The sequence below is a fragment of the Pseudorasbora parva genome, chromosome 15 (genome assembly GCF_024679245.1).
Source record: "Pseudorasbora parva isolate DD20220531a chromosome 15, ASM2467924v1, whole genome shotgun sequence".
Lineage (NCBI taxonomy): Eukaryota > Metazoa > Chordata > Actinopteri > Cypriniformes > Gobionidae > Pseudorasbora > Pseudorasbora parva.
Genome location: NC_090186.1, coordinates 38,682,846 through 38,703,205, shown reverse-complemented (window position 1 = coordinate 38,703,205; position 20,360 = coordinate 38,682,846). Strand labels below are relative to the sequence as shown.

Below are 20,360 nucleotides of genomic sequence, written 5' to 3'. Positions count from 1 at the left end.
AAAACTATTTTCGTCGCATTGTAAAATTATTGTACAGCCCCTGTAGCGAGATGGACTTTGTATCGACGTGTTTAGTGCCTTTATGGGTCTTGTGAGTTGGAATGTACTGAATGCCAATAGAGGCCTATCTGAAGCCTTTCTTTCAAAAATATCTTCATTTGTGTTCTGAAGATGAACGAAGGTCTTACAGGTGTCCAACGACATGAGGGTGAGTAATTACTGAAATAATTTTCATTTTTGGGTGAACTAACCCTTTAAGCGTTTTTATGATGTACAATGTAAGCACAACATTTTTTTTTGTTACTTAAAAGAACGAACAAAACCCTTAAACTTATTTTATTTCAGCAAGGCAACGTTTTTCATTTTAATTTAGTTTAATTCAGTGTGTGTGTGTGTGTGTGTGTGTGTGTGTGTGTGTGTGTAAATCGCTCAGGCATTATGACCACTGGCAGGTGAAGTCTCTTCATCACGGTGCCTATAAATGAGTGGGATATATTAGGCAGCAAGTGAACATTACGTCCTCAAAGTTGATGTGTTATGGGCAAGCGTAAGTATTTGAGTGAAGGCCTAAATGTGATGGCTAGACGACTGGGTCAGAGCGTCTCCAAAACTGCAGCTCTTGTGGGGTGTTCTCGGTCTGCAGTGGTCAGTCTCTATCAAAAGGGCTCCAAGGAAGGAACAGTGGAGAACCGGAGACGGCTAAGGCTCACTGATGTACGTGGGGAGTGAAGGCTGGCCCGTGTGGTCCGATCAAACAGCCGAGTAGCTCAAATTGCTCAAGAAGTTAATGCTGGTTTCAGGATACACAGAGCATCACAGTTTGTTGTGTATGAGGCTGCTTAGCAGCAGACCAGTCAGGGTGCCCATGCTGACCCCTGTCCACGGCCGAAAGTGCCAACAGTGGGCACGTGAGCATCAGAACTGGACAACAGAGCAATTGAGGAGGGTGGCCTGTTCTGATGAATCTTGTTTTTGTTTGTTTTTCATCACATGGATGTCTGAGTGCGTGTGCCTTGCTTACCTGGGGAACACATGGCACCAGGATGCACTATGGGAGGAAGGCAAGCTGGTGGAGGCAGTGTGATGCTTTGGGAAATATTCTGCTGGGAAACCTACCTAAGCATTGTTTCAGACCATGTACACTCTTTCATGGAAACGGTATTCCCTGGTGGCTGTGGCCTCTTTCAGCAGGATAATGCGCCCTGCCACAAAGCAAAAAAATTCTACAGGAATGGTTTGAGAAGCACAATAGTGAGTTTAAGGTATGAGTATGTATGTATGTATGTATATATAGATACACACAGAGACACATTAATATGAATAATTTATTCATTTATTTTGCATAGGTGTTTCTTGTTGAGCTTGAGAAAATGTAACAACCTTAAGGTCCTTTTTTAGAATATATTTAATGGCCTTCTACATAAAAAAAAAATAGTTAAGACGAGTTAAAAAATATAAACTTTCAAACTGAGGACAAAAGATAATGTAAATGCCTTAATGTTAATGTAATAATGTTATTAAATATGATACAGTCAGCTTTATAAGGTTATACTGATGGTGTGCATTGAGAGTATTAATTGTTAGTAAACACATTTTGAATACACACTGCCATCAGCGCTTTTTCCTAGTAATAATTATTTGGTGTATTAATTGTTTGCCAATATGATGTGATTGTTCAGACCTCAGCATATAGTGTAAGGATAGTCTGATTTGCTGTTGTTCAGTGCCTGGATTTTCTCTCCTCCCTTTCTTCTAATCAGGAATCCAATTACACCGGATTACAAGGATAAGATGCCCACTCTGCAACACATAGGGCTCAGAGAGAGAGAGAGAGAGAGAGAGAGAGAGAGAGAGAGAGAGAGAGATGGCAGCATACATCTTTATTTCCTCAGAAGACAAACAAAACATCTCCGACTAACTGAAACAGGTAAAGATGAAGCCTTGTAACTGTTTCCCGGTAGAGCTCGTGTGCATAATCTCTGCTGATGGCATCTTTTGGAAAATGTAGCCGTTGCATGTCGTTGATCATAACTGTGTGTCAGCAGTGCGTTAAGTGCTTTGTAAATACTTTGAGAAATCTCTCATGTGAGATGGTGTGATGCATGAGTTGAGTAACTCAAATACCCTCCAAACATACCCTCTGCATTTACACTTGTAATCAAAATGTCACTTCAGAGATGTAGGATGCTTCATCAATATGATTCATTCTCAGTGTTGTTCTTTTATATATACTGCAGGACATGAGTTTGGTGCCATTACTCTGTAATATGGTTTGGCATATTCAGCATTTCTCTGTTGGATCTAGTGCACTAGGCTTGGGTCAGAGCCACAAGGTGATTTGGCAGACGTGATACTTTAGAATTAAAAGGTCTTCTTAAGGTGTTGGTAAGGTATGGGTCCGCTCAAGGCGGAATTTCCTGCACATTTTTCCTCCTAAATTCACCTCCTGAAGTAGTAGGACAGGAAAGATTGAATACATGTTGTACATGGATTGATTTTGTTTCTCTATGTAGATTATTATTATTATTATTATTATTATTATTATTATTATTATTATTATTATTATTATTATTATTATTATTATTATTATTTTATTTTTAAAACAGGAAAAGATTAAGGACAATCGGGCCTGGCTCAGTATACAACTGATTTTCAGTCATATATGACTGTGCAACAAGTTCCTTAGTGAAACAAAAGGTTGTTCCACACACACACAAAAAGTTTAATATATAAAAAAACATTAAATATAAAACATTTAAAAACATTAAATATACTGTATGTATTCATATATATATATATATATATATATATATATATATATATATATATATATATATATATATATATATATATATATATATATATATATATATATATATATTAATACATGAATATATATATACATGAATATATATACCGATCAGGCATAACATTATGACAGCTGAAGTGAATAACACTGATTATCTCTTCATCACATCACCTGTTAGTGGGTGGGATATATTAGGCAGGAAGTGAACATTTTGTCCTCAAAGTTTGTGTGTTTGAAGAAATGGCTTCAGATTTGAATACGTTTGACAAGGTCCAAATTGGGATGGCAAGACGACTTGTTAAATTGTTCAAGAAGTTAATGCTGGTTCTAATAGAAAGGTGTCAGAATACACAGTGCATTGCAGTTTGTTGCGTATGGGGCTGCATAGCCACAGACCAGTCAGGGTGCCCATGCTGACCCCTGTCCACTGCAAAAAGCGCCAACAGTGGGCATGTGAGCATCAGAACTGGACCACAGAGCAATGGAGGAAGGTCGCCTGGTCTGATGAATCACGTTTTCTTTTACATCACGTGAATAGCCGGGTGTGTGTGTGTTTGTCTCTTACCTGGGGAACACATGGCACCAGGATGCACTATGGGAGGAAGGCAAGCTGGTGGAGACAGTGTGATGCTTTGGGCAATGTTCTGCTGGGAAACCTAAGCATTGTTGGAGACCATATACACTCTTTCATGGTAACGGGATCTTTCAACATGATAATGCGCCCTGCCACAAAGCAAAAATGGTTCAGGAATGGTTTGATGAGCACAATAACGAGTTTGAGTTGTTGACTTGGCCTCTAAATTACCCAAATCTCAATCCAAATAACACAGAACACCTTCAGGAGTGTAGTGTAGTCCAGTGTTTGACAGAAGACATTTTAAAGTGTGGCATAGGTGTCCAAATAGCCAACTTTTTGCAGGGCCATTGTTCACCAAAAAAAAAAAAAAAGCTGAATATCTCTTCAGCAAACAGCAAAAAAGTTGCAGACGGTCAATACACAGTCATCATCATTAAAAGTAAAGAAATGAGATGATCTTACAAGTGCTTATGACACTGTTCTCGCCTATTGCAGTCTTTGATCTTGAAATTAGCTGTTGATCTATAAAATGCAGCTCATATTTGTTGATTTCAGTAACGTGAACTCCATTAAAACTAGCGTGGGAATTGAAGATTGGATTTAGGCTATATCTGATTTGCGTAGACACATTTATGTGACCAAGTGTAAATGTAATCGTTCTGATAAATCAGATAGATATCTGATCTGTAAAAATGCACAAAGTACCTAGACCTTGCTTGAATATAGGAAGAAAAATATAATTATTGGAATGGGGAGGGGGTTACATGAATGTATGTCTGAATGAAACTGACTGTCTTTATAATAGTTTTGATGGCGTTTTTACCCAAAGTAACGCTTCTTTTCCATTAGCACCATCTACTGTCAGAGAGTGAATTTGCATTTTTAGTCAGTCCATCTGTTTTTGTTTTGTGCAGGCAGGGGCGTAGCACCAAATTTTGGGCCCTGGGTACAAACCATCTTGCTGGGCCCCCGTACCATGTATGTGTATGTATAGAAAACTGACTTCTAAGGCTCCCCCCTTGCCTCGGGCCCTGGTTACTCAGTACCCTTTATCCCCTCAGTCCCACGCCCCTGTGTGCAGGTGTGTCTTATTACAATTTCACAAAGCTGAAGTCAGCCCAGTCTAATTTAAATAAAAAACAACAGCTCATGCTACATGTGTGTACCGGTATCTTTGTTTGGATTGAGATTAAAATACGGTGGTTGCTTCAATTCAAATTTTTAAGGCCAGATTGGCCTGTTATAAAGCAAATAACCAACAAATACATTTGCTCTTAAACAAAGGGAAAAAACTCTGCAGCTGGTATCAGAAATAGCCCATTTGATTGTAAAACAACCTCTGAATCGGCCATGAAAAATCTATAGGTAGATCTTGCCTTTCATCAAGGCTGATGTTAGGGATCTTTGACCTGAAAAGGTTGGTGATCACTGCAGTACCGGATAAGGGTGTTATAGTTTGAAACCAGACGCCTACTTTACCTATTTTTAGCATGCCCATCCACTTCAAGGTTAAATACTTTCACTGCTGCCGTCAGTTCCGTGTTCTTGAACCCACATAAACACACAAAAAAGTGAGAAAGAAATCATGAAAACACCTTAAAGGGTACATAACACACAGTTTCCGCCAATCTCATGTTAATCTTGAGTAGTATTGCATCCTTCATATCTCCAAAGAGTCTTTAGTTTTATCATATTTATAAAAGTCTGATACGCTGTACTTCCGAAAACTGTGTTGTTAACATTATATGCATTTACATGGCTATTGCCAACAAAACTCACCACCTGCGGTTTCGACTCGTGACTGGACAAACAAATACACTTGCAGAACTCTGTTGCTGCTCTGGAAAACAAACTGCATCCACTGTTTCCTTAACGCTGGGTTATTTGGGAAGCTGAACAAGGTTATATTTCCCTCACAACTAGATACACCCTTCTTAGTGACATTGTTGATTTTGTGGTCTAGAAACAAAATGACAGCGCTGCTGACGGCTTCCTTAACCCAAACGAAGCTCATTGATGGATGCGCTCTTGCTCTCGCTCTGGTTGATGTGTGTAAATTAACAGTGTAAATTAAGTCATAATGAATGAAATAGCTAGCTTGACAAGCCAGACCCACATCAAGATGTTTGGTCTGGAAATTCACCATTGGCAGGGTTCAATCCGAGGCGTGGGATAAACGGTTGTCTTTCAAACTCCCTCTGCATGGCGTGCACGCAATTGGACAGCGCTACAACCAACCAGAGCAACGAAGGTGAAGCAGAGCTAGTTGAAAGATTAAACTTTCACCGTATCAGATCGGCAAAACTCCGAACACATCTTCCCTTCTTAAGAATGACTTCAGTGCCGTTCTTTGTTCTTTTCTCAGAGAAAAGCTTAACTCCAAGTCTTCCAGAGTCACGGTCAAAGCTGATTCGAAAGACCACCGTTCACCAGTTTCTTTGTTTACTAGACTCATGCTAGCGCAACTCGGCCGTCATTATGTTAAGCCCCGCCCAGCGACTCTATACACGATGTGATTGGTCCGACCAGAGTTTGGTTTTTACAGTTCAGAAGTGTACTGAGAGTTGCTAGACGACACTCGCGGCAGATTAGATTAGTACGGTGCTTCTAGAGTTCTAGGCTATGAAATAGCATGAGAACCCTTTAATCATGACAACCAGGCTGACCTCTAATAAGAGCAGGGACATTGCTAAAGATGTGTTTGTCAGACTTATTTCAAATATCACATTGAGATTATGAGATTTGATCATGTATTTTTTTTCCCCTTTAAGCCCAAACCCAAAACGGCATCTTCAATAAGGTGTGATTTTTGACAGCTGACCTATAGTTGTCTGACAGGGGTGCATTGAAATGTCACACCGTCAAGTGCTTGAAATAAACGGCCTACTGATGTTATCATAGACCATATTCATTCTGGCCAGACTTTGTTTTTCATCTTCTTCAACTTTTCCAACGGTGTGTGGGTTGTTACAAATCTTATAAGTTATATTTTTTGAGCCCCAGAAGAGATGAATTTAATTAGATTTTTAAATTCAAAAGAAAATGTTAAGTATTGCTTGCACATGGACTTGCTGCAAGTTGACCAAATCATTTTTGCATGATTCCTCATGTTCCTTATGTCTGTGATTTTCTTGTCTTGATACAATAAGCAGCCTTATCATTTGTAAACAAAATGTTAAAATGATGAGTTACATCATGTAACTGTCAACAGTAATAAATGTTTTTAAATATATATAAATAATTGTGAAATAATTGTCAATAATAAAAAAAATCTTTTTTGTATTATTATTTTTTTGCCACTTCCATCTAAATGTCGCAGCAGAAATCGAGACTCATGACTAGGCAGTGTTTTTCCAATCTTCTATTGTCCAATTGTGGTGAGTTGTGTAAATTGTAGCCTAAGTTAGCTGACAGGAGTGTCACCGGTGTGTCTTCTGCTGCTGTAGGTTAGATGTGTTGTGTGTTCAGAGATGCTCTTCTGCAGACCTCAGTTGTTATGAGTGGTTATTTGAGTTACTGTTGCCTTTTTATCAGCTGAACCAATCTGGCCATTCCCCATGACCTCTGGCATCAACCAGGCATTTTCTCTTTTTCGGACAATCCTTGGTAAACCCTTAAGATGGTTGCTTGTGAAAATCCAAGTAGATCAGCAGTTTATGAAATACTCTCACCAACAAACATGCCATGTTCAAAGTCCCTTAAATCACCGTTCCTCCTCATAATGATGCTTGAACTTCTGCAAATAGTCATGTCTAATCATCATGTCGGCCATGTCTACATGCCTTAATACATTTGCTGGGTTTGAAATCTTGTACTCTCATTCACTATTCGCCTACATTACTCCACTAATATAGTCCAGTTGAAGGAATGAATGAAAACAAGTGAGTGAATTTGGACACTGAGTGCGCCAGTTTGTGCTTGCTGTTTAATAATGAGACCTACTTGCCATGGAAACTAGGATGTATAAACCATAATTAAACCATTTATTAATCAACTAAAAAGGAATTTATACCTGTATGATATTATGCTAGACCAGTGCGGTTTGGAAAATGAATGGATGGATTGATTCACCTGCAGGTGAATTTTCTGTCAAGACGTAGAATTCATTTAGCATGAGACTCTCAGTGCATTATCAAAGTTCAAAGTTTATTGCCATTTTCACAGGTACGTTTCAGTAAAAGTATATTGGAATTCGTATGTGTTTCTCGTAAGTCGTAAGTCAAGTTCTAAATATAAAATATATATACATGCATACACCCACCCACAACCCACATACCGGTATATATATTTACGTACACACACACACACACACATATATATATTAAAATATATATATATATATATATATATATATATATATATATATATATATATATATATATATATATATATATATATATATATACACAAAAGATTAACCAAGACTCTTTAACTACAGACCTTCAGCAATTCTCCTCTGTTGATCTCTCCTCAGTCTCTGAGTCGGTTGACTTCTACAACAAGTCTCTGAGCAGCCTTCTAGATCTTCACGCACCTGTCATAACTAGAATGGTCACCTTCTCGCGCTCAGCACCCTGGTACACCAGCGAACTGAGGAAGATGAAGACGGTTGGGCGCGTACTTGAGAGGCGTCTCAAGCTCTCAGGACTCACTGTTCATAGGCAAGCCTATAGAGTTCATCAGAAGGCCTACGCAAGGTCTTTAAGAGATGCTCAGTCACAGTTCTACTCTAGCATCATCAACAATAACCCTGGAAACTCCAAGAAGCTTTTCTCCACTATAAATCACATCCTCAAACCGCAAACTCACTCTTTTTCAGAAGCCACAGAAGAGAGGTGCAATAAGTTCATGACCTTTTTTAGGAACAAAGTAGACAACATCCACTTGCTCCTATCTAGCACCTCCGCTCTGCCTGTCCCGTCTGTTGATCCACAGCCAGGGACCTTCCAACATCTCTGCTGCTTCTCTATCATTACACAGCTCGAGGTTGAGGACATCATCAGAAAAATGAAACCATCCACCTGTGCACTGGATCCTTTTCCTACAGCCTTGGTAAAATCTAACCTCAGTGTCTTAAGTCCATTCATTACCAAGATTATTAATAATTCCCTCCAGGCTGGCCATGTTCCTTCATCTCTTAAAACTGCTATCATCAGACCACTTCTGAAAAAACCTACTTTAGACCCAGATGTTAATGACAACTACAGGCCCATCTCCAACCTCCCATACCTCTCTAAGGTGCTGGAAAAAGTTGTTGCTGCACAGCTTCAGGTCCATTTGGAGCATAACCATCTTTATGAGAAATTTCAGTCTGGTTTCCGCTCAGGACACAGCACAGAAACAGCTTTGGTCAGGGTCACAAACGATCTTTTGATGGCGGCAGATGCTGGTTCCCCATCCCTTCTCATCCTCCTGGACTTAACTGCAGCTTTCGATACAGTTGACCATAACATCCTCCTTCACCGTTTACATTCCACCATTGGTCTCTCTGACTCGGTCCACAACTGGTTTTCTTCTTATCTCACTGGGAGAACTGAATATGTTGCGTTAGGAGAAGCTACATCCCTGTCACACAATGTCACCTGCGGTGTCCCTCAAGGCTCTGTGCTCGGACCCACCCTGTTCATACTCTACATGCTCCCCCTTGGCCGTCTCATCAACCGGCATGGGATTTCTTTTCACTGCTATGCTGATGACACTCAACTTTACTTTAGGACAAGTTCATCTCCCTCTGCTGACCTCACACCATCCACTTTGATCACTTGCCTGGATGAGATAAAGGCGTGGATGAAGCAAAACTTTCTGCAGCTAAACAGCTCCAAAACTGAAGCTATCCTAGTCGGCACTCCACTTCAGGTCCAGAAGTCCGTTATCACCAGCATTGCTTTCTCTGATCAGGTCATTCCTCTTTCCACTTCAGTCACGAATCTGGGGGTCAGAATGGAATCACAGCTTACTTTTGAAGCGTACATCAAACACCTGTGTAAGACCTCCTTCTTCCACCTCAGAAACATTGCCAAACTTCGTCCCATTCTATCACTGGCTGATGCGGAGAAGCTTGTCCATGCCTTTATCTCCTCCAGGCTGGACTACTGCAATGCGCTCCTTATTGGCATCCCTAGCAAAAATCTCCAGAGGCTGCAGTGTATTCAGAACAGCGCTGCTAGGATCCTCATGAGGGTGCGCAAATAAGACCATATCACCCCCATTCTAAAATCACTCCACTGGCTTCCTGTGTCGTTCAGGATCGAGTACAAGATCTCTCTCCTTACCCACCAGTGCATCCATGGTGATGCTCCCTCCTATCTTAAGGAACTCCTCACCACACAAACAGCCACTCGTAACCTCCGCTCTGTTTCGCTGTATCGCCTCAAAACTCCCACAGCCAATCTCCGTACTATGGGGGATCGGGCCTTCTGCTCTGCAGCCCCCAGTCTGTGGAATGCTCTCCCTGACCACCTGCGGACTCCACAGACTATAGATACTTTTAAGCGTGGTCTTAAAACCCACCTTTTTAGCAGAGCTTTTAATTGACTTGCTACTTGTTTAATTTAATTTATTTTATTTTTCGGTTTTATTTATTTATTGTTGTTCATTGTTTTGTTTTTTAAATTCTGTAGCACTTTGAGATTTTGTTTAATATAAAGTGCATTATAAATAAAATTTATTATTATTATTATTATATATATATATATATATATATATATATATATATATATATATATATATATATATATATATATATATATATATATACACATACCTACACACATACACACACACACACAATACACACACACACAATACACACACACGCATACACATTATGGGTATTCTCTAGCTGTTGAGCTTACATCAGTTCTACACTCATTATTGTGCTGCATTGTGGGATTGAATGAGTGCACTCCACTATGGTTTCGGACACCAGTACAAATGGCTGTTCCCTCAAATAGTGCTCTATTTAAGGGTATAGGGAACCATTTCGGACACAACCATTGAGTTGCTGCTATGTGATTGGCTGATTAGATTTGTGTTAACAAGCAGTTGAAAAAGTGGACTTATTAAAGTGGCCATTAAGTGTAGTTTAAATCTTTATTTTATTTTTATTTTTTTCAGGTGAATTGCAATTGGAAACGGTGAGAACTGAGTCCTTGACCGTGTTCCTGCGTGACAAGCTCTTCCCAAGACTTGAGACTGGAGGTCAGAGAGCTTGTACCCTGGCCTTCTCCCCCAGGGTCCTTCCAACAAGGTGGGAAGGGGGGTCAGCCGAACCGATCATATGGAGGACAGGCTTCTCTCGCCCCTCTTGCTGGCCATATTGTTTTTGGTAACATTTGCAAGCGATGATGACCACTCGCTGCACACACATGAGGTCAGTACTGCTCAGTGTGGTGAATACAGCAATCAGGTCCTGGAGGACGGCATGTGCCGACTTATGGCCACGTTGCCCCAACTGGATGACCAGCGCTGCCCAGACATGTTCCGCTGCACGGATGAGGTTTCATACTGGCTTCATGAGAATGAGGAACGCAAACAGCAAATTCTGGTCCTGCGGGAGACAGTGTCCGAACTTCAGGAGGAGCTTCGCAACCACCGTCATCGAGTCAAAGTGTTAGAACTACAAGTGGGTCCAAGAATCTGTCTCTCTATATACAGTCAAACCAAAATGTATTCAGACACCTTCAACATTTTCTCACATTATCACAGTTTATTCGCTATTGTTTCGGAAATTGAAATAAAATATGACAATAACACAAATTTATCTTGATAATGTCAGATAACTTTGATAGAAAGGTATGTAATGGATTACAATCAACCAATCAGCTGTTCAATTTAAGTACACAATTAGATAATACCAATGTAGTTCAACCAATTACCAAAAAATGCTTCATTTTGTTCAGTCTGTGGTGTAAAAGGTGCCATTAGCAATTCAAGAAAAAACATATTGGTAGTCTACTGTATGAATTTTTTGGGGTATATGTCACAGTTAACTTTATTTTGCTATCCTCACTTACATTATTTAACTATAGTGTCCTGCACTATACTAGTAAATCACCACTAGTAAAAAATGATATCTGGTGTCTTAATAATTTTTGGTTTGACTGTATATGTAATGTTTAAAACCATTAGGACTGACTGCTCTTAATGATTTCACAGGTATAGCAAAGAAACAAAAATCAGACATTTCACGTCGCCCTGACCTGTATCTGACTCGATGCCCTTAATAACTTGCAGGCCTGTTTAGACGTGGCCTGCCCTGTTCTCCCTTATTCTAAGGACTGCCTATCTAGATAGTAAGGCAGAGGTATAAAGAGTACCTGAAAACCATACTGGAGTAAAAGTAGATACCTTACAGTGAAAATGACTTCAATTCCAATACCACTTGAGTTAAAATCAGTATAATATTAAAACATGACTTGTTTTACTTGTACTGAACGTAGGCTCAAATATACCAAATATATTCATAAGTTCTTCACACCTAAATGACATGCCAGAGAAAAACAAGAAATAGTTGATTTGTGAGTTGATATTGCTTTTTTATAGCAGAAATAAAATGCTGCAGAAAAAGTTAGTAGTAATAGGAGGTCCGGTTCTTTTGCGCAAAAATATAATTCCTGCGGTTCTTTTGGACAGTTAGTTTCAATGAATCAGCTGTCAGCAAAAAAAAAAAAGTTTTAAAGAAGAAAAAAAAAATCATCCACTGCCATCAAAATCATCAAAGCTGCTACAGAAACAAATGTTGACTTTGAGGAAATGTAGTGGAGTAAAAAGTACAATATTTGTAATTCAAATTTAATGAAGTTAAAGTCATAAGTTCCCCCAAAAATTATAATCAAGTATACTCTTGATGAATCAATGTGAAACATTTACTTTGAACCCTTAAAACCATGGTAAAAGTAAATAAATAATAAATAGCCTGTAAAGCAATTAAAGATTTAGTTTTACAGTTTTACAATCCATTCATTGTATTTCCAAACTTTAAAATAATACAGTGATAAGACTGATAAGACAGTCTTAAGATAGTTCTAAGTTCAGATTTGAGAATTGTTAACTCGAGAACCGCTGCACGTTCAGTTGTACATGCATGCTCATGAACAGCTGTTCATGAATTCTCATCAGTTCTCTCAGAACAAAAGGCAAACTCTAGAATAACATATACTTTTGAAGATTGGTTTATTTCTAGTCGGAGGGACTGTCAGACATGTCAGAAAGTGAGTAACTTTAGTAACTTGTTGATCAGCGTATGAAAATAGATTCAGACACAGCACTACATTAACCATAATGAAATGCCACTTCACAATAGATTATTCTTTAAAATGAACTCTTAGAGAGCGACAAATGGCAATTTATCTGTACAAGATGAGTAATAATAACACCACGTGGCTTTCACAACATTTCAAATCCCTCAGTTCGCTCCATCTCCGAAAAGCCAAACCCATGTTGATTCTTTTTTTGCCAGCAGACTCTCCTTTTTTCAGTGTTTTTATTTTATTTTACGTGATTCCCTGAAGGTTGGAGATTTAGCGTGTTCCATGTCAACTTTTCTTGCTTTTTGTGACAGCTAAACTATGCCTCTCTCACACAAGACAAACTGCTTTTCTCTATTCACGGATATGATAAAACAAGCATAGGGGAGTGACATACCACCGTTATGTATCCAGTTTCCAGCGAAAACCATCCTGACAGGTCTAAAATATAAACACTTATAATAATAGGCTCACCATAGTGAATCAGGGTAAGACAAAACATGTTTTGGAAGAAGAACCGCTGACTTAAATGTAAATTTTGACAAAAAAGTTACTATTAATTAGCAAGGTAGCATTTATTGAATCAGCTAGTTAAAGCTAGCCAAGTTTAAACTACTAAAAATATTTGTTGATTATTTTCAATTAAATGAATTAGCTGTATGAATTAAAATATTTGCAGTTAAGAGCAATTATAATGTGAGTACAAAATAAAAATCTGCAAGTGTACATACCATATATTTATGCATATCCATATATGGTATATCAATCATTCAATACCATGGTATACATTAAAGTACCATGGTATTACCATCTGATATATTACTAATGCTTATATAATACTATTTTACAGTGTCGTTGTTATGTTACATGTAGTTACTATAGTCGTAACAATAGTAATAAATTGGGCATAATTACATGCAACTAACCGCGAACCAAACCCTAATCCTAAATACATATAGTTACTTAATATTACTCAGTACTTAAATGTATAATTACAGTGTAACAAAGACACCTTTAAATAAAGTGTAACCATGCTTTATTGTACAGGAAGTGTCCCCTTCGAGTGCTTCTGTAAATTCCATGTCTCTTCGGCCAACTCGGCTTGGCGGTTTTCTGCCTAAAGTCTCCTTGACCTGAAGGCTAACGAGATTAACACAGGAGACCTTACCTCTCTCCACGTGCTTTCATTAGTGTGCACCCTTAAGCTCTTCATGCTGTTAAATGAGGGGATGATTCACAGCTCACACCCACACGGCCAGATCTTGTCTGCCTCTCCCTCTCTGCTTTACACTCCTGGCCTTTCATGCAAACGCACACAATACGCTGCAGACACTTGAGAAGGTCTCATTTAGAAAAGCTAACGGGAACTGTTCTTCTCTTCACTTTTTTTGATTGGGAGTCGTGATGTTTGTCTGTTTGTCCTTTCACAGAGCGAAGAGAAGAACCGCAATAATTCATCTATTGAGCAGCGCTTGCATGATCTGGAGGATCATTACGCCGAGGCCACGACTCTGTTGCACATCCAGGGCTCCTTGATCTATGACCTCCAGGCCCAGATCCATAACCTTTCACTGCTGGTGGAAAAAGTCAGACGGAACCCTGGCTGCATGATCAACATAGTCCGCACCAGCCCGCTGCTCAGCGCACAGGAAGCCCTGCATCCTGGTACGCCACGTCTGGGAATTTGGAGAAGCTTATTTTTTAAGACGTTTGGTTATATCCTATCAATTAATATGCAAAACCAGGACAACCCTGTTTCTTGTTAAATGGATAGTTTATCCAAAAATGAAAATTCTGTCATTGTTTATTCACCAATTCATTTATTCATCAATTTCAAACCCATAATACCTTAATTAATTTTCAAAACTTGGAAATTACAAAAAACAAATCGGCTTGCTTGTCTACACTGAAATGTCTAACCATACATCAACCATCTTACTGTACATGCATAAAATGTAAGTTCACTGTGATGATGCCAAAAACGAGACATAAAGTTCTCACATCATTCTTCTGGCATGATTATTTTATTAGCGAAATATCCCACCACTCGCTGGTACTTCATCAGTCTAAGAAAAGTCCCACTGTACAGTGTTAATATGAAGGAATCTGTATTTTTGACAAGTAGTTTACTCCTTTTTTATAATACAGTGTATCATTCTTTTATGAGTGGGGCACATGAGGAACCTCTGAGGCTTAAAATAGCATGTACAATCTTTTTGATGTAATTGAGAAAACATCTTTCTTTTATATTGCAGGAATGGAATATAAAATAACAACTCCATTAACACTATGAAAGTGTATATCAGGCACAACAATGCAGGAACAACAACAGATAGCCATATCAGCCAACAGTATGTCACAACACCTCCGGTTTCAAAGTCCACATGTAAATGCACAAACAGTATTTTCAAATATATCCACTTGGAAAACATGAATGTAAAGCTTAAATGTAGAAAAAGATGCCTTTACAAATGTATCCAGATTAATGTGGACAGGGCCTAATATTCACACCACTCACTCCTGTTCATTTTTTTTTTTTTTGAATAACAGGACTGAGTTTTTAGGTTTGAATTAGCAAATGTAATATAGCTACATTGTGTACATGCTAATATAATGAGGAAACTGCAAATTCTAGTGATTTAACAAAAATTTATCAAAAATAATAATTTAGGTGAAAGGACAGTATGTTAAGATTGACCTCCCCAGTCTTAGTCGCAGTATCATCAAATACAGAAAAGAAAATGAGACCACGTACTTTAGGTCTTCAAGTGGCCTTCAGAAGATCCAGATGATCCAATATCCTGAAAACATGCGGACAAATTTGTGTTTTATCTAAAATATTACGTTTTGGTGACTAATTTCTCTATTTGTATCCCTTAAGGTTTTAGAACAGGGCCACAACCACCATAGGCACTGATTCGGGACAAGTCCTCTCCAATAATTGGGAATGGACAAAATTGCCCATTTCTCCATTACGCACTGCTCTGTTTTTTTCGTTAGGATAGCAGACCTTTTTAAAAATGATACTACCCGCTGAGGTAGAACAGAAAGATCATTTTTTTATCTTTCTGTTCTACCTCAGTGATCTAACAGCGCTCGTCAATGTCGAAACGATGGCCAATCAGATCAAAGAAGGCAACTACAAACTACTCAACTTTTTTGCGTTGAAAATATGCAATCATATAAATCTTTGTGTATAACAGAATGTGACAAACAGTTTTGACATTTTAAACATACAAACAAGAGTAATTTTGTGTACATATTTTTAAAAATATTGTTCGCAAAGAGTTTAAATTGATTACCATATAGGCTATAACTAGACCTAGAAAAACTTTTACCATTTTTATTTCTTCTTTATTCCCTTAAATCCCTTTTCATCAATTTATTTCATCCCCCTCCATTTCACCCACCCACCCCCAATGTTAAAGACATGTTTACGGGCTTGGTATCGCGGTGAGTAACTGACATGAACCAACAGAGGGTGACAAATCATAGTACAGTTTATCAGACAGAATCCAAATAATCTTTGTCTCATATAGTTTAATGAGAACTTACATATATCAGTATTTCTGTTCATGTTAATATGTTGTTTGTATTTCTCACTCCAGAGGTGCAGCATGTCAGGAACTGCCCCATCGACTGTGCTTCCATCTACTATAATGGAGTGCGCCGTTCTGGGATCTACACCGTTGTGCCCTCACTGGGGGCCATGCCTGTGGAAGTCTACTGTGATATGGACACAGATGGTAAGAAATCACACAACACAGGCAATAATGACTGTCCAGGACTCAAAAATAAGGATGAGCCCAGTGTTTTGTGGCAGTTTTGATTTGCTGTGGCACATTGAAAATTCTGCTGAAAAAAGTATAAAGTTAAAGCATTTTAATGAAAATTGAGTAAAATTATACACACATATATATATACAGTCGGTACAGAAAGTATTTTGTATGATATTTTTCTTCACAAATACCGCTTAGAATTAAGGCCAAACAGTCCTTCAGGTGTTTTTTAGCAAACTGTCATGTGTCTTGCACTGAGGAGAGGCTTCCGTCGGGCCACTCTGCCATAAAGCCCCGACTGGTGGAGGGCTGCAGTGATGGTTGACTTTCTACAACTTTCTCCCATCTCCCGACTGCATCTCTGGAGCTCAGCCACAGTGATCTTTGGGTTCTTCTTTACCTCTGTCACCAAGGCTCTTCTCCCCTGATAGCTCAGTTTGACTGGTCAGCCAGCTCTAGGAAGGGTTCTGGTCATCCCAAACTTCTTCCATTTAAGGATTATGGAGGCCACTGTGCTCTTAGGACCCTTAAGTGCAGCAGAAGTGCAGTTTTCTTTTTGAATAAATCTGCAAAAATATCACAATTCTGTATTTTTCTGTCAATATGGGGTGCTGTGTGTACATTAATGAGAGAAAATTAACTTAATTGATTTTAGCAACTGGCTGCAATATAACAAAGAGTGAAAAAATGTAAGGGGGTCTGAATACTTCAATATATATATATATATATATATGAAAGTATTCAGACCCCCTTAAATTTGTTCACTCTTTGTTATATATATAATCGTTTTCATGTTAATGTTAGTTTAAGTTTTAATCATTTTTGTTATGTGCTTTTGTCATTTTATTTATTTTATTTTATTTAGTTTTTATTTGTTTCCAGGAAACAATTGTATTGCTTCAACTTAAATTAAACAAAAATTAGACATGCTAACTTGGCAATAATTAATAGAAATAAGTTTTTTTTTAAAACATTTATATTTTATTTTATTTCAATCAACAGGTTTTAATAGTTTTAGTTATAGTTAATAATATACAGTACATTTGTATTTTTGTGCTAGTGTTGGGAATGTCTATATCTGAACGTTTGCAGTTCACACACACTAGACCAGCAGAGAAAATGCTTATTTTAATAAGCAAATCTACTGTGGATGAATCATTGTTATATTTTTATATTGTTTTAGTGGAAAATTTAGTGACTTACTGTAGCAAAAGAAATTCCAGTAATGAACATGTAAATTATTTCTCTTTTTATGACTAATAAGACTTGAGTTTTGTGCTGAAATTGCACTAGTGGGGCACATGAGGAACCTCTCTGAGGCTTAAAATAGCATGTGCAATCTTTTTGATGACTTGCAAAACACTGTAGTATAATTGCTGTGGTCTTAAGATGAAACCTAAATGACCTGGCATGTCCATTAAACTCATAAAAAAAGATTTGATTGTTGAATGCTTGAACGTTTTGCATTTCCTCCCTAATAAAATCATTCAGTTCATCATTCAAGCGCCTGCATAATGAATGTCTTAGGTGGCGGTTGGACTGTGATACAGCGTAGGCAAGACGGCTCTGTGAACTTTGACCGCAGCTGGAAGGAGTATAAGGAAGGATTTGGAGACCTGCACACTGAATACTGGCTGGGAAATGAGCACATACATGACCTGACCAGCCAGGGGGACTATATGCTCCGTATCGACCTGGAGGACTGGAGCGGGAAACACAAGCACGCTGTTTATCAGAGTTTTAGGTGAGGCACATACGTCACTGACTGACTGCAAGGATTTCAGTTGGATACACAATGTTCAATAGTGATTAAACATTTGGCCTGGTAACTAAAACACTTCAAAGCCTTGATGAACTATCAGCATTGTGCTTGTGAGGAATCCATACTTTGTCTGTGCATTTGCAGTGTGGAGGACGAGACCACTCAGTACCGCCTGCACGTGACGGGCTTCAGCGGGACAGTGGAGGACTCCTTCAGCTGGTATCATGACAAGCAGGGCTTCAGCACACCCGACACGGGCAACATCTGTGCCGAGATCTCCCACTCTGGCTGGTGGTATAACCAGTGTTTCTACGCAAACCTTAATGGCATCTACTACAAGGTACAGTCATGTGGTCTGCTGTAGACTGTTAACCCAAAGGTTGTAGGTTTAAACCCCAGAAGTGTTAAATCATGAGCTGCCGTTGCTGTCTGTGAGCAAGACAACTATCCCCAGGTTCATTGCCTGCGGTACGTAGTTAAAGAAAATAAAACAACTTTTCTGCTAAATGAAGAATAATCTTTCATAATTTGTCATTTAACTGGCATGTGCGTAATAGTTTTATCCTGTTCTTAAAAATCTATAATAATCGCATACAATTGCATTTAAGTTTTTGGATATGTATTCTTGTTTGTTTCAAAACCTTATTCATTTTAAAATTTGTATAGCTCTATTATGAAAATGTAAAACACTTTTTATGTGTTTTGGCCGTTCATTTACACAACAGCATTTTGGGAGACATAAAATTTGTGAAACGTTGATGTCATGCGGATATGTGTCACGTGCTTTACAAAGTGACATGGCCTGACATGCATAATACAGTGTTTTAAATCGTTTTCACAATCAGTGGGTGGGATATATTAGGAAGCAAGTAAACATTTTTTCCTCAAAGTTGATGTGTTAGAAGGAAAAATGGGTAAGGATTTGAGCGAGTTTGACAAGGGCCAAATTGTAATGGCTAGATGACTGGGTCAGAGCATCTCCAAAACTGCAGCTCTTGTGGGGTGTTCCCGGTTTGCAGTGGTCAGTATCTATCAACAGTGGTCCAGGAAACAACAGGATCATGGGCAACCATGGCTCATTGATGCACATGGGGAGCTTAGGCTGGCCTGTGTGGTCCGATCAAACATACAAGCTTGTTTGCTCAAGAAGTTAATACCGGTTCTTTAAGAAAGGTGTCAGAATACACAGAGCATCACAGTTTGTTGCATATGGGGCTGCATAGCCGCAGACCAGTCAGGGTGCCCATGCTGACTCCTGTCCACTGCTGAAAGTGCCAACAGTGGGCCCATGAGCATCAGAACTGGACCACAAAATGGAAGATGGTGGCCTGGTCTGATGAATCGTCTTTATTTACATCACGTAGATGGCCGGGTGTATGTTTAGCTTACCTGGGGAACACATGGCACCAGGATGCACTATGGGAAGAAGGCAAACTGGTAGAGGCAGTTTGGGCAATATATTATAAATATATTGTTTTGCTACATATTTTTATTTTCTACATTTCCAGATTAATATTTAAAATGTTGAAAATGTAGAAAAACATATTCATAATAAAAGATGTGATTATATTCGTAGTAAGTATACAGACATACTCATATTGTGAAGCTTAATGATCTTTGATGATGTCAAAGTGGTGTTCTGTCATCCTGATCGATAGGGTGGCCGCTACTCTCTGAAGGGAAAGAACCCACTTGGTCCGGACGGAATCGTTTGGTACACCTGGAAAGATTCAGATTTTTACTCTCTGAGGAAGGTCAGCATGATGATCCGACCCAAAACCTTCCGACAGCATCTGTCACCCTGAATCAGGCCCGACCAATGAACAATGGCCCATGCGTCAACCAGCCAATCTCAGTTCTCAGAGCCACACTGATGTAGGATGGATGGATTCTTTCATGGTGAAACAGACAAGTGTGTATGGACTGGATCATTTCTCTAAATGTATTCAAGGAGGACTTTTTTTGGTTTTTTTACAGCAGGTTTATACCAAAGACCAGAGAAGGACTGCGTTTGCCATTCAGTAAGCCTAATATGTGTTACATGCCTATATTTTATATACACATGGTTTTAAGATTTAAATAAACATTTTGTTGACTTATTTTATAAATGTGTATTAAAAGTAGATTTCATTTCTGTAGAGTACAATGGGACAAACTGTACTCTATAAAAACACTCATTAGCAAT

The 20,360-nt window shown here is 38.7% G+C and overlaps 1 protein-coding gene across 1 annotated transcript; it reads left to right on the top strand.

Annotated features, from left to right (window-relative positions):
* The first annotated feature begins 798 nt into the window (after positions 1 to 798).
* On the top strand, positions 799 to 20,178 carry si:ch211-203k16.3 (fibrinogen-like protein 1). The gene is made up of 8 exons (XM_067418015.1): positions 799 to 1,262; positions 1,761 to 1,927; positions 10,503 to 11,010; positions 14,065 to 14,299; positions 16,243 to 16,380; positions 17,941 to 18,157; positions 18,320 to 18,515; positions 19,834 to 20,178. The coding sequence occupies exons 3-8, from the start codon at positions 10,666 to 10,668 to the stop codon at positions 19,978 to 19,980; spliced, it is 1,278 nt and encodes a 425-aa protein (XP_067274116.1). The 5' UTR covers positions 799 to 1,262; positions 1,761 to 1,927; positions 10,503 to 10,665; the 3' UTR covers positions 19,981 to 20,178.
* The last annotated feature ends 182 nt before the right edge of the window (positions 20,179 to 20,360 follow it).

What these genes read in the sequence shown, in the direction of transcription:
- si:ch211-203k16.3 (XM_067418015.1), top strand. Translation starts at nt 10,666, where the DNA reads ATGGAGGACAGGCTTCTCTCGCCCCTCTTGCTGGCCATATTGTTTTTG. An exon ending in TCAAAGTGTTAGAACTACAA is followed by an intron (nt 11,011 to 14,064) that starts GTGGGTCCAAGA and finishes GTCCTTTCACAG; the next exon opens with AGCGAAGAGAAGAACCGCAA. An exon ending in TTAATGGCATCTACTACAAG is followed by an intron (nt 18,516 to 19,833) that starts GTACAGTCATGT and finishes CCTGATCGATAG; the next exon opens with GGTGGCCGCTACTCTCTGAA.